Source organism: Epinephelus lanceolatus, chromosome 1 (genome assembly GCF_041903045.1).
Source record: "Epinephelus lanceolatus isolate andai-2023 chromosome 1, ASM4190304v1, whole genome shotgun sequence".
Lineage (NCBI taxonomy): Eukaryota > Metazoa > Chordata > Actinopteri > Perciformes > Serranidae > Epinephelus > Epinephelus lanceolatus.
The window spans coordinates 3755765-3770967 of NC_135734.1; the positions used below are offsets into that span (position 1 = coordinate 3755765).

Below are 15203 nucleotides of genomic sequence, written 5' to 3' on the forward strand. Positions count from 1 at the left end.
CGGACATGCTGCTGGCTCGTCAGATCGGTTAAAAATATAAAAATGTTCTTCAAAGTCTTGGTTTACTTAAAATAATTCATGAAATGAGTTAGCACTTGTTGCTTCAGGAGTATAGAAATCAACTTAGTTTTGTAATTAGTAATGTAGTTATCAGGAGATTACTAGAATATTTTTGCAAGCTGCGGCCTGTATTTTATGTCATTAACAACAACACAGTCCCTGATTGGATTTTCATTTCTGGATAGTGTTTGTGGCAGCAGTGAGTCCAGACTGATACAGAGAGCGAAACAGAATGTTGACCTCATTTCACCACCATGGTCTTATCAGGGAACCAATTTCAAAATTATGTTTGTCTTTTTTTATCACGAAAGGTTGAATAACACACTGACATATAGCTGTTCATGTTTTTTTGTGGTGGGTTTATTTTGCCGGGCCATTTTAATCAAAGTGCCTGCTTCCCCATGTGCAAATGTACCACCAAAACAAGTTCACCCTGGCAATATTTAGCAAGAGCACCATAGCTGCATCCTTTTCTTAGACCCGCCCAAGACAACTGTGATTGGTTTAAAGGAACACAAACAAGCCAGTGCCTTTTTTTTCCAATATAACAAGAAGATAATCCTGATTCCAGACCTTTGTCTTGTGCTGACACATCGCTGTGGAAAGAGGTCTGGATATGCAAGTCTAGGTCAGCAAATAAGCAAACAGAATTATCGTTTTGTTTGTATTCAAATACTACAGCCCCCATGAGGTCTAGAGTGTGCAAACAACAAGAAGCAAAAGCATGTTGAAGTGAAATGAGCCCTCTGTTGTTTTAGAAATAGTCGGAAAATTAATGTTGCAGTCACACACAGACAAACGTTCCTTTATTGTGTATTTATGGACAGTTTGCACATTTATGATTTATCATTAGCAACAAGGATCATTCATCAACTGTAATAAAACCTCTCAGAGTTGTATTATTTGGAAAAAAATGAGCATGAATAAATAATGAAATGTGAATAAACCTAGTTGTTTTCTTTTTTCTTCCTTCCAGTGACTGAACTTGCTGTATACATTATAAATCTAGCAAAAACATATCCTAACTTTATAAAATATGGGATTTCAGTTCAAGTCCAGTGTCTTCAAAAGCATCCCGAAGGAAACAGAAATCTTTTGAACCCAGTAGTGAAACGCCAGTATAATACATATTCAAGAAATATCATGAGGTTCTTCTCTAATAAAAACTGACATCAATCATCTAGAGGAAAACCTACCGAGGTGCACGAGAAAAAGACATTCTCTTGATGGCACAGAGGGGCATATAAATTAGGGCTGATTATGTACTTTTGAGAGTGTTCAGATATAAACATTCTACTTACATGTCACTTTGTCATCAACACTGAGGCAAACAGTGCTATCACATTTAATCAGAAGTAACACTTTATTTTACAGTCTGTGTGGTTTATGTGAACTATATTTCCCACATTCACAAATAATGTGTTCAGATATGATCCCTGGGGTACAGAATTATTGCACTAAACAGAGCTGGTACTAACAGAATGCCCACTAAATTAAACAGGCTCCTGTCCCATTTTGTTCATAAATGCCAAGAGAATAAGAGGGCCCAGCAAAATATTACCCCAAAGATGCTAAAACAACAACTTGGGTGTAGTAAACAATCCACCCTACATTATGTCTAATTTTGGTTGAAAGCTAAAAGATGTACAGTATATTTATATTGGGCTAATATTTTGGGAATTTTAAGGATTAGCATATAAGGGAAATTGTAAGGGAATATAAAAATGCTGTACACAATTTTGAAGGTTTGGCAGTCATGGGCTACTTTAGAGTAAGTTTTAATATAAATTCATGGACCAGTGTCAAATTTACCAACTGCCAAACAACTGATAAAGCCAACATTACATCCAGCCTGTAGGCCTTCAACCATCACTATAAACAGGAGCTAATTAGCACTGAAACAGAACTGACCCATTGCTAAGCGCTGCCCCTCAGATACAGACTGGCCAATCATAGCGTAGCATCGGCCAACTCCGACAAGAGTCCGACAGCAACACGGCTGTGCTCCATAGGCTCTCATGCAATCATCTCAGATTTCCTTCCTTTTCAGGCTGGTTTTGTGGATTTCGAACTAAACATTGTGCTTGGAGCATGTCATGTTTTAATGATATTCATTACCTGGAGAGGTTTGAAGGAGATAAGCATTTCTTCCCTGTTCCAAAACACAAATCAAATCCTGGAAAGTCAAACTTTATGATTAGCTAGTTGCCAGCCAGCTACTTAAGTTATAGCCTTCTGAATGTATACACATGCTACTTTTGCTTTTTTGTAATCATAACAGTGAATAAAGACCTACCCTGCTCTACAGGAACCAATGAGGAGAAACAGAAATACTTTGCTGATATTCAACCAGCTGTGTGTCATTGCAGGGTGTGCAGATGAACCATGTTTGGCTTCCCCTGGAGCTCCCTGGCCTCCACTGGCTGAAGTCCAGGTGCTGGCAGGGTTTGGGGGGGACAGGCACCATTCATCTGCACACAATTAGATGACATACAGCCAGTTGAATATCGGCAAAGATTCCCTTTATATTCATTCTCTTCTGTCTTGATCACCAGTGATGTGGTGGTTCACTTTTGCACTGTGATCTGCAGCCTATAGTTAAGCTTTAGCTTCTAACTGTCTTTATCTTTTTAACCTGTTATCACTGCTGAGTGAGTTTGACATCCTGGATATGTCCTTCAGATGCATATTGTAAACCCCCCTGTCTGCTTTTTTTGCATTACTTTTTGAAAAAATGTGATGACACTTCTTCAGGGAGCGCAGTTAGTTACAGTATGAGCTCCATCTTAACCCCAGCAGCTTGACGGATAATCACAAATGGGTGGGGTTTAACTAAAGGTCAGTTCAGCAGACTGATATTGTGTGCTACCTTCTCTTACTGATAAGTCTTTCACAAACACATCTGACTGAGTTTACATTTTGACATTTTAGCAGCAGTTAGATAACAAATCAATATGCGCTTAGCTAATTAGCACCCTCCTTGCTTACACACTAGATATTATAGTAGCAGCGAGAGTTAGCATCTAGTTGTCAGTTAGCATTAATCATGGAAAAAGCAAATATAAACGGATGTTTCTTTTGGCCATCATTTATTTTAAAAACATGGTCAATATATAGGATTTTCCAAATGCATTTTTAAATTTTTGTTTTAGCAGTTTTAAGTAGGCTACTATTGACCAAATAACTGTGACACTGCGCTAACAACAATAATCACATCTGGGTAGACAACTGGCAATTCATTTTAATCACAGAGATATGTAAAATCAGCAGACTTGTTGATTGTAATCATTGTCAGCCATAATTGTAACATTTAAAGATATATAAGATATAAGATATATTTAAAGATATATAGTTAAACACGATGGTCTGACCTATCTGACATTTCTGCTGTGCTTACCTACTTCGTTGTTTTGCCAGCATCTTTGATTAACCAAATCTACCAGCAGGGAAGCTAAGCAATGTACTACTGTGGACAGGGCTGCAGCAAAAACTTATTTCAGCCAAAATTAAATAAATAAAAAATCAATATCAGTGTAAGTGTACACTATATTTTAGTATTTGCTCCACTTTACCTTACACACTAACCAACCAAGTAGACCAGCGACTCAGTTTTCAGCTATGTAAAATTACTTTTTGTGAATGGAGTCCGGTGGCTTCTGTTCACTGTTGGAAAAAACTGTCTGACGGAAAGGTAAAGCAGTGACAATATCCTAAATATGATGTACACTTAAATTGATATTGATTTTTTGGGGGGCTTTTTTAGGTGGCAAAAAACAACTAATTCAGGCTGTGTCTGCTTAGCACTGTTTGACTTTTTGTATATGACACAAGGGTTTTCTACCTGGAAGTTTTTGTAAATAAACATTGTGATTCAGTCTATATTTGAAGCAGGTAAACAATAGAACTTGCAGAGTTTGACAAAATAATCTAATTATCTTACCAGAGAGTCTGTTTACTAGCTGCTTCTGTATTTTCTTGGATTTCGACCACATCTCATGTTTTTGAGCAAACTGAAGTTTGCTCTGTTGTCATGGAACTTTGGTCACATACTAACAAGTAGTCCTATGCAGTGGTGTAGTGGAGGGTATATGCAGGTATATGGGGCATACCCTTTTTTTTGTCAGTTTACAATATATCCATCTATCAGCCATAAAGCCAGTGGAATATTTAGGACAGTATAGCCACTTACTCCTCGGTTACCTACCGATCTACCTAGTGGTACATCCACCTCATCAACTAACACTACACCACTGGTCCTATGTATATGCGAAGTGGTAGTAAGTGAACCCTTAGTTAAGATTAAATTATCAAACTCCTGTTCCCAAGTTTAAGAATAAACCCTCACACTCAGAACTGAATTTGAAATATAGTTGCTAAAGATTCAAACCTGATTTGAAATGGATTTTAATTAAAAGCGCATTTGGATAAATTTTAAAGTAAAAGTTAAAAGAAAAAAATCCAAACATATACTGAAAATGCATCAGATGTAGTGTTTACCACAATATGTGAAATGGCCAATATTATGTTGTATGCATATTTAAACAAATATTGCATGTAATTTAAATATATTTCAGTTTATTATCACAGAAGAAAGTTTGGAAAGAAATCTCATGATGGAGCAACTTACTTCACTAATGAATGTTAGATATCCCCTTTTCTCTGTGGGTTTTACACTGTATAGTAACTCATCATTTATGTAATATTTTACATAAATATTATAGCAAATTCTTCAATAGACCAACATTATGACTCCAGTTGTGGCTGACAGGAGATTTGTGACACAACTTTAATGCCTCTACAACACAGAGAGATTGTAGAATAAAGTGCACTGTAACTGAATCATACATATCTTCCAAGTACAGTAGTTGTGCGCTGTGCAGCTTCAAACTGGGCAGAGGGCTCTAGGGCTCTCCTGGGGTCATTCATCAAGGTTAGACGACGGACAAATGTGCCTGTTGTTGGTATTAATAGCCTGGGGTGAAATAGGTCTTCTCCACCGTGGAGACGATCTGGCAACTTGGGTGAGCACTATTTCACTTTTCTCCACTTGTTCTGTGTCGAGCCTCATTCTGGGCCTCATTCTCCACAAGGTGTTACTGCAGGAAAGGCAGCGAGTGTCATCTGAAAACAGCCCCCGTCCTAACCCCCACATCTACATCACTCCTATTGCCTGCTTCAGTAAATCATATTTTTCTGATAAATTCATGATTGATAAATTATCTTCTCTTATTAGATAATAAAATTAAAATCGTTTGTGGTAATTAAGGCAGTCCTTTCATTTATAAACAAGACATTTAAACTCAGAAAATGCAATCAGATAGGAAAAAAATGAAAGGTTGGACATGTCCAAAAGAAGTCATATTTACTTGCTCCATAGTTAAAACCTTTCAGATTTTGTTCTTCAGTCTCTTAAGGAAAAAGTCATGTAAAGATCCCACGTATCTTCTTCTTCCATTTAGCAAATCACCTTGAATCCCACAGAGTCCCTCTAGACCTTGTAGAAGTCTGGGTTTCTAGATTTCAGCAGAGCGAAACCTCAGTGTTAGAATTATACGTGCACAGATGGCACACTCTTGTTGAGGACCTGTGCCCTCATCAGCTGGACGCTGGTCATGATCTTCTTCTGGTGGCCCATCAGCGTCACCCCAAGCCTCTGGATGTCCCTACATGTTACACACACACAGATAGAAACACAAAACTAGAATTACTCCTTGCAGTTGTATGCCTCTGCGCACCAGTCAAGTTTTACTTTTAGTTAACATCCGTGTCTGTGAAAACATTAATGCTTTACACCCATCTTTCCCCTGGCAGCATGGAAGATCTGTACAATCACCACAGTTTAAAGTTGGACACCCAAGATGAGTGTCACCAATTTTGTATCTGACCAAATGTGTCCCCTTCTGTTCCTGAGATATGACACTATGTAATGGCAAGAAAAGTCTTTTAGCAAAACATCTTGATTTTGTTTTTTGTTTTTAACAACTTTCACTTGTATTGGAGTAATATTTGACCAGGAGTATCTACACTTTGACTCAAGTCATGGAGCTGTGATTGTCTGGCGTCCTGTCCAGGGTGTACCCCTCCTCTTGCCCAGTGTCAGCTGGGATAGGCTCCAGCCCCCCTGCAACTTCTAACAGGATAAGGGGTTATGGAAAATGAATGAATGAGTGAATGAATTGTATGTCACAGTGAGGTCAACCTTTGGATATATAATGTCATCATATAATGTCATTTTATCTTCTGTTAGTCTTTTTGTGAGATTTTGTCATAATTAGCATGCATGAATTCTTGAGGTTTTCCCAAAAACATGATTTGTGAAGTCACAGTGACCTTCACCTTGGACTTTGGATGAAAAAATTCTAATCAATACATTGTTCAGTCCACGTGGACGTTTGTGCCGAATTTGAGGAAACTCCCTGAAGACGTTTTTGAGACACTACTTTTACAAGAATGAAACAGATGAGGTTGCAATGACCTTGACTTTGACTTTTGACCACCAAAATGTAATGTTGAGTTCTAGTGGACAATTGTTGACAATTGAAAAAAAATCCCCTCAAGGTGTTCTTAAGATATTGCGTTGACATGAATGGGTCTGACAAAACATCATGTCTCAGCTGCTGCCTAATGTCTCGGCTATTGCCAGTGAAGAGTCATAAAAATCTGAATTGTTAGTGACCCATGGCGGCCTTATAAGTTCCCTGATAGTGGCCAGGGCCTTTGTTTCTTTAAGCAGCTGAGAGAACAAGCCCTTTTCTCGGACTACAAAAAAAAAGAAAGAAAGAAAAAAATGATGATAAAGTAGTTCCATATGGGGTGCCGTTTATAAAGTGGCTCACGCTGAAAATAACATCAACATTTTGCCACATTTAGCTTCAAACAATGTTTAAAAAAGCCTTGTACATGAGGCGCCTGCTCTACCACTAAGCCACAGACGCCCCTCAAGCTTTTATTTTGGTACTTCCGGTGACCGGCAGTGTGAATTTGCATATTAGCTAAATATTTAGTTTCACCCAGAACATTTAGATTTAACATTTAACATTTAGATTTAGATTTAATATTTAGATTTAGATTTAACATTTAGATTTAGATTTAGATTTAATATTTAGATTTAACATTTAACATTTAGGTGCCACATTTAATATTTAGATTTAACATTTAACATTTAGGTGCCACATTTAATATTTAGATTTAACTATTTAATATATTTCTAAGTTAACAAATATTGCTATAAATGTGGTAAAAGGTGATGTTAAAAAATTCACAACACTTTTTTAAACATTGTTTGAAGCTAAAATGTGGCAAAATGTTGATGTTATTTTCAGCGTGAGCCACTTTACAAACGGCACCCCATAGTTCCATAACTGTATACTTAAGCAACTGTTTGCTAACAAGTTTGCTATATTAACTCAAAAGCTGAGGATGTTTCCGCTGCACTCAGGTGGAAAAAAAATGTGTTCTTGTGGGTTTTAAACAACTTACAGTGTATATACAGGCAGGAAGTGATGGGAGCTGGAGAGGGAAATGACATGCAACAAAAGTCCTGGGCCAGAACTGAATCGAGAATGTTAAAATCACATGATTTGCATCCTAACTCTTGCACTACTGAGCAACCCCATGACCCCTAACAGGATAAGCCCTTATGGAAACTGAATGAATGATAAATAAATTCAGAACAGTATTCAAATTTATTTATCTTTGAGATATAACTAAAAGTTGACTCTGGAGCAGCACCAGTAATGTTTGAAACAGCAAAGTCACTATATAAAGTCAGCAATATCTCACCAGAAACTAAAATATCAATAAAAAAACATATTCCTGGCATCACAATACTAAGTGAAGTTAAGAAAGAATGAAGAACACAGACATTAGTATCAGTCAGATATCTTGTACTCTGTCCTTCTCCCTCTGATGTGAGCCACTGCCAGCAAATACCACCAGCAGAGGGAGGTGGGGCTGGTTTATCTTAGCCAGCAGCAAACTTTACAAGAATGAGCCTGATTTTAAGATATGTGGCAAACTAAGCTAAACAGTCAGACTACTGAGACATACATAGATGCGGCATTGACTGCTTCAGCCGTTTGCTGTGATCCGTGTTTGTAACAATTTGCTTTTAGTTGAGCTAGTGTGTTGTGCTTGTGTAACACACAGTGGTGGACAATGAGAGACAGAGGGCAGAGCCAATTGTAAAAGCCTTTTTTATGTGTTTACTATTCATGGAAGGTAATAGTTTTTTAATCGCAAAGGTTTTATTGAACTTACACTAACGCGCGTAGTTGGAGGAGCTAAGCCCTGACACAAAGAGCAGAGGAGATGCTGCAACGTGATAATAACACAAGAACAACTGATCCTGAATCAGCAGCCAGGAATAACTTCATCAGTTCTCAATAGATGAGCCCGAGACCAACACAATTCTGGGTCCAGAAAGTGGCCTCCAGACTGGACTTAAGTACTATAGCTCTGCTTATCGTCAAGCCTCTCACTTCAGTGTGCAATTTTGGGCAGTGGTCAACATGAGTGGAGGCAAACATATGTTGAGCACTGCATTTCCCTCTTACTTCTGTATGGTGAAACCCTTGATGCAGTGTTGACCAATAATGTCTCCTGTGTGTCCAGTTTCAGCTGCAATGCTAGATAGTAGGGGTTAGGGAAAATATCGATACCGCAAGGTATTCTGATAATTTGGGTGGCAATATTGTATAAATACACAGACGCCAAGTACTTATCTTTCATTATATACATTATTGATTTTTGCAAATACACATTTTAGTACAACTTTTGGTACTCGAATAGTAAAATCAATTGCTTTTTTGGTCCACTAGATGGTGCTGATTTTTTTTTCTTGGTGAGGTCAGCAGAGGTCTCAGGTAATGGCATTTGGCATGAAGTTCATCAAAACAAAGATGGAGGCACCTGAGAAAGAAATCAGTAAAGTGCCATTGGCATTTAAATCAAACATCTGGCCTTTCTTTGGATTTTTTTTTTTTGGGGGGGGGGCATTTTTAGCCTTTAATGGATAGGACAGACAAGTGTGAAAGGGAGAGAGAGAGAGTGACATGCAGCAAAGGGCCACAGGCTGGAGTCGAACCCGGGCCACTGTGGCAACAGCCTTGTACATGGGGCGCCTGCTCTATCCACTAAGCCACCGATGCCCCACTTTGGATTTTTTAACACGGAAGGAAAGAAGAACTTGGATATGATGCATGCAGTTTGCAAGCAATGTCATATGATAATAAAATACACTGGGAATACTATGGACATGAGGGCTCACCTCACACTCCACCATTCAGAGATAGCGTTAGCTGCTGACAGCCAAGGTAATACTAAATTAGAATCAGAAATACTTTATTGATCCCAGAGGGGAAATTATTTATGCTACAGGTGCTCCTTGCAAGAGAGGAAAGATACGTGAAAATATAAGACATTTAAACAATAGTATTTACAAATATATAGTGAAATAAACAGGAATTATTAACAAACATAAACGTAAATATATATATATATATATATATATATATATATATTGTAAGTTGAACAAGATTATTTACACAAACAGAATATATACAGTCAGGTTGAAATGGGGTTATTGCACAAGTTACATTGGATTATTGCAGTGTGTGTGAAAAAGTCTCAGGGCCACTCAGAGGGAGGAGTTGTACAGTTTGATGGCCACAGGCAGGAATGATTTCCTGTGGCGCTCAGTGGTACATCTTGGTGGTATGAGTCTCCCACTCAAAGTACTCTTGTGCCTGACCAGCAGATGGTGGAGTGGGTGTGAGACATTAGGTGGGTTTCCATCCACCTATTTTTATTTGCATTTTCAACAATTGCGAAAAGAAACTTGAATGGAAACGCCAGAAATTAGAAAAAGGGCTGAAATATCGCAATTCTCAATTCAAATTCTACTTCTACTTCACACACACACACCTGTGTGAACTTAGAGAGAGGTAATTACTCCATTGTCAGGTGAGTGTAGGCTATTTCACAGCTTACCTGAATAGACTGGATGTGTTGAATACCGCTGCATCATGTGCGCTGCCTGGTGTACCAACACAGACATCACAGCATTATGTAGGCTACGCTGACAACGCTGATATGAGTGTGATGAGAGCTCTCACAACAGCCAAGAAGTTCCCAAGGAATCTCTCCATCTCGCCGTAGTCATGGATGTGCCGGTAATTGTTTACATCAGTTGTGGACATGAGACGCTCTCAATGACGTCATCTCACGGCGCCCTCTTCTTCTACGGGTGTTCTTTTGCATTTTATTTTTCATGAGAAGCGCCACCTTCTGCTCGACCTGTTGACTCCCAATACTCGCAAAACAATAATGTATGGAAACGTGCATAAATTCGCATTTTCTTTTGCGCATTTTCACAAAATTCGCTTAAAATTTGCGATACATTTGGATGGAAACCCAGCTATTGTCCAAGATAGCTCGTAGCTTAGATAGCATCCTCTTCTCTGACACCACCATCAGAGAGTCACACTCCGTTCCCACAATATCACTGGCCTTGCGGATCAGTTTGTTGAGTCTGTTGGTGTCTGCCACCCTCAGCTTGCTGCCCCAGCACAGAACAGCATAGAGGACAGCACTGGCCACCACAGACTCATAGAAAATCCTCAGCATAGTCCGGCAGATGTTGAAGGACCTCAGTCGCCTCAGAAATAGAGACGGCTCTGGCCCTTCCTGTAGAGAGCGTTAGTGTTCTTAACCCAGTCCAGTTTATTGTCAATGTGTACCCCCCGGTACTTATAGCTCTCCGCAATGTCCACACTGACCCCCTGGATGGAAACAGGGGTCACCGGGGTCTTGGTCCTCCTCAGATCCACAGCCAGTTCCTTTGTCTTTGCCACGTTGAGCTGCAGATGGTTCTGCTCACACCATGTGACAAAGTTATCCACAACAGCCCTGTACTCATCCTCATCACCCTTGGTGATACATCCAACTATAGCAGAGTCATCAGAAAACTTCTGAAGATGGCAGGTCTCAGTGCAATAGCTGAAGTCTGTGGTGTAGAGGGTGAAGAGGAAGGGAGAGAGGACAGTCCCCTGCGGGGCCCCGGTATTGCTGACCACTCTGTCTGACACACAGCGTTGCAAGCGCACATACTGTGGTCTGCCAGTCAAGTAGTCTACAATCCAGGACACCAGGGGGGCATCCACCTGCATTGCTGTCAGCTTGTCACCCAGCAGAGCTGGACGTATGGTGTTGAACGCATTAGAGAAGTCAAAAAACATGACCCTCACAGTGCTCACCGGCTTATCCAAATGGGCGTAGACACGGTTGAGCAGGTAGATGATGGCGTCCTCAACTCCAAGTCGGGGCTGGTAGGCGAACTGGAGGGGGTCCAAAAGTGGCTTGACCATGGGCCGGAGCTGCTCCAAGACGAGTCTCTCCAGGGTCTTCATGATGTGGGAGGTCAATGCCACGGGTCTGTAGTCCTTGGAGCCACTGGGACGCGACGTCTTTGGCACAGGAACGAGGCAGGATGTCTTCCACAGCAAGGGGACCCTCTGGAGACTCAGGCTCATGTTGAAGACATGCTGAAGTACTCCACATAGTTGGGGGCACAGGCTTTGAGCACCCTGAGGCTGACACCATCAGGGCCTGCAGCCTTATTTGAGTGGAGTCTCATCAGCTGTCTTCTCACATGGTCAGCAGTGAAGCACATTGTGGAGGTGATGACACCGGGGGGGGGGGGGGGGGGGGTTGGGGACGGTGGTTGACCAAGACAGACAGCAGAAGAGTCGGGGGGGGGGGGGAGTGGCAGGGCCAGTAGTGTCAAATCTGTTAAAAAACAGATTCAGTTCATTGGCCCTGTCCATGCTGCCTTCAACTCCTCTGTGGTTGTTGGTCCTGAAGCAAGTGATGGTCCTCATTCCACTCCAGACCTCTCTCATGTTGTTCTGCTGGAGTTTCCTCTCCAGCTTCCTCCTGTACCTCTCCTTAGCCTCCCTTATCTTCATCTTCTGCTCCCCCTGTATTGTTCTCACCTCCTCCCTGTTACCAGTTCTGAAGGCCCTCTTCTTTGAGTTGAGGATGACTTTGATGTTCTTTTGTTATCCACGGTTTATTATTTGGATAGCAATGGACAGTCCTGGCTAGGACAGTGGAGTCCACACAGAAACTGATGTAGTCCGTGATGCATTCTGTGAGCCCGTCGATGTCCTCCCCATGTGGCTCACAGAGTGCCTGCCAGTCTGTCACCCCAAAACAGCCCTGCAGTGTCTCATAAGCCTCCTCCGACCATCTTCTCACTGTCCTCATGGTCGCAGGCTGGCTCTTGACTAGTGGTACATAGCAGGGGTTGAGGTGCACCAGGTTGTGGTCTGACCTACCCAGAGGGGGGAGGGGGGAGCAGCTGTATGCATCCATGGCGTTTGCATACAGCAAGTCCAGTGTTCTCTCCTCTCTGGTAGGACAGCTCACATACTGTGTAAATGTGGGCAATGTTGTTTCCATGGTGACATGGTTGAAGTCACCCGAGATAGCTATGAAGGCACTCGGGTGTTTAGTCTGCAGGCGGGCTATGGCGGAGTGAATGACGTCACATGCCGACGTCGGGTTGGCAGAGGGGGGGATGTAAACAGTTACAATAATGGCATGTGAAAACTCCCTGGGCAAGTAATACGGCCTGAGTCCAACAGCGAACAGTTCAATGTCCGGGCAACAGATACGTTCCTTAATAGAAATATGGTCAGGACTGCACCCGGTTATTTACTAGAACGGCAAGCCCCCCTCCTTTGCGCTTACCGCTCTCGGTGCAGTCCCTGTTGGCCCGAACAGTCTGGAAGCCGCTGATGGAGACGTTGCTGTCGGGAATGTCCTGGTGAAGCCATGTCTCAGTGAAGCACATAAGACTACATTCCCGGTACTCCTTCTGACTCCTGGCGACCGCTGTCAGCTCGTCCATCTTATTTGCCAGCGACCTCATGTTGCCCATGACGAGAGAGGGGAGACACGGCTTATATCTTCTCTTCTCCATAAGCCTCCATTGTCTCAACCCTGCTATTTTCCGCCGCTGTTTACTTCCTCCCCTGCATCCTCTGTGTGTTTTCCTCCACAGTTCAGCTGGTATCTCTGATGTTCCGGCCGCCAAGCCGGCCGACCTCAGTGCAATCAGCTGATCTCTGGAGTAAACAATGCGGCCATGAAGTTGTTGCGCAATGGTGCCGGGTCCGAATGAAATAAGTAATTCCAGAGTGAGGAAAACGAGCACAACTCTCTCAATCAGCATGTTTGGAGAGGGTGCAGTTTCAAAATGACAGTCACAAAAAAGCCTAAACCTGCTCTGTGCAAAAATCACCCAACACTGGACACATTTAGCTTGACAAAACTACCATCCAGCTCTGAGAGAGCTAAGAAAATAACCCAGTCCATCACCTACTCATATGCAAAGATCTGCGTTCATACAGTGCTGTTGAAAACTGCATCAGGTAAAACTGATTCTGACAAGGTTTTCATTTGGGGAAATAATTTGCAGATTGGAAAAAAAAAGGTAATAAATCCTTATATATCTCAATATTGCAATAATATTGTATTGTAACCTCAGTATTGTGATAATATGGTAATGTGGGTCTCTGGTGATTTCCACTCCAACTAGCTAGGGCACCCCGCACTCCTACTTTGCCATGAGGAGAGCTGCTGGAACTTCTAGACACAGATCTGCTGTAGCAACTAGAATTGAGCCAGCGCGAACCCACTAACCCAGTAACTCAGTGCTGGGGTCACAGCAGACTGGTCTCCAGAGCTGCTTTCTGCTCTGCTCCCAGCTAAGCAGTCTCATAGGCTGAGTGACACAAGGGGAGCACAGGGTGCAGTACACCAAATATCACAGCTAAAGTGACTTGGAAACATTGCAATATGGAGCACAGAATTTAATGAATTGATGTGTTATTGTGGAACTGACTGCTTTTCAGTCCTTTTTTACAGTCCCTACAAAAAAAGACAAAGTCCCTAGCACCACATCCATGGGTGTGTGTGAGGAAAGCTGACAGAGGGCCGTGGGCACAAACCCCGCCGCCCTCCTGCCCTCCCTCTGGTTCTCTGGAGCAAAGTACAGCCTGGGTCAGTGGGGCTTGCTGGAGGCTGCTTATGGGCTGTGAGATATAGCCAGGCGGCCGCGAGTCAAGCCAGGGCCAGAAGAGCATGTTGGAGAACCAGAGGGAGGGCAGGAGGTTTCCAGCATGTTCTGCAGGCCCTGGCTTAGACTCACAAGTCAGTCTTTAGACGCTTTACTTAACTAAAGACTGATGACTTTCGCCCTGATTTTGTGTTTAGATGGGCGGATACAATTTCAGAGTTTAAAAATACTCCCTACGTTGCAGAACCAATAGTAAATCCACAGGGCGGTCCTTTGGTGGCTCGCTGAACTCTTGTGCTCGTAAACGTAGTCCGACTAGAAATACGTGTAGCGGTACAAAATGGCTCAAGTTGCTGTAAGTCCTTCATTTCCAAAATCTTGTGGACTGAGCACACGTTTGATAAAACGGAGTTAAATCTCTCGGCATCCATTTTTTAAACACACTTTAGAAAGGAGTGTCCCCAGACTAGCCCTGGCTTGACTCTCAGCTGCCCGGCTGTATCCCACAGCCCAGAGACAAACTTTTGACTCTCCCTTGAAATGCACACTGCAGTGAGGGGTACTTAGCCTTATCTGATGAGCCCTTTTAGGTGAAATACAGAAACTGCTGAGCTTCACTGACAGTGGCTTGACACCGATCAAAAAAACAGCAGAGAAGACACAATTGGAGTTATTTAGCATGTGTGAACAGTAGTTCTGGTAAAGACTGGTTCAAAGTACCATGTAGCATATTCAATTTCAGTTTAACTTTAAACGTTAAAAACAAGACAACAAGAGCATGTTGATATAGCTGCCCCGCTGCCTGATATTTATACTGTATGTTGATTGTATTATCTGCACTCATCTTATTGTTGTGTTGCTTTATCTTATGGTGTGGTGTGTTAAGTGTTTACTAGAAGACTACTATAAATAGAATTAAGCCTTTGGGCTTATTTGTAACAGGTAATGACCGCCGTGCAGTGTAACTTTCTATAGCACTTTTCTGTATATGTGTCTTTAATCATCAAATTAAACCATTCAATCAGTTAATCAAACAATTTACACCTCTGCATAGAATCAA

The 15203-nt window shown here is 41.8% G+C and overlaps 1 protein-coding gene across 5 annotated transcripts in view; it reads right to left on the reverse strand.

The window, feature by feature from the left end:
• Positions 1 to 838: 838 nt before the first annotated feature.
• The window catches only part of epha8 (eph receptor A8), a 343102-nt gene continuing 328737 nt past the window's right edge, over positions 839 to 15203 (reverse strand). For all 5 annotated transcript variants that reach the window (XM_033632678.2, XM_078169183.1, XM_033632677.2 and 2 more), the window contains exon 20: positions 839 to 5723. In XM_033632678.2, coding sequence (XP_033488569.2) covers positions 5609 to 5723 — 115 coding nt within the window. In that variant the 3' untranslated portion in view covers positions 839 to 5608. The remainder of the gene's footprint in view (positions 5724 to 15203) is intronic.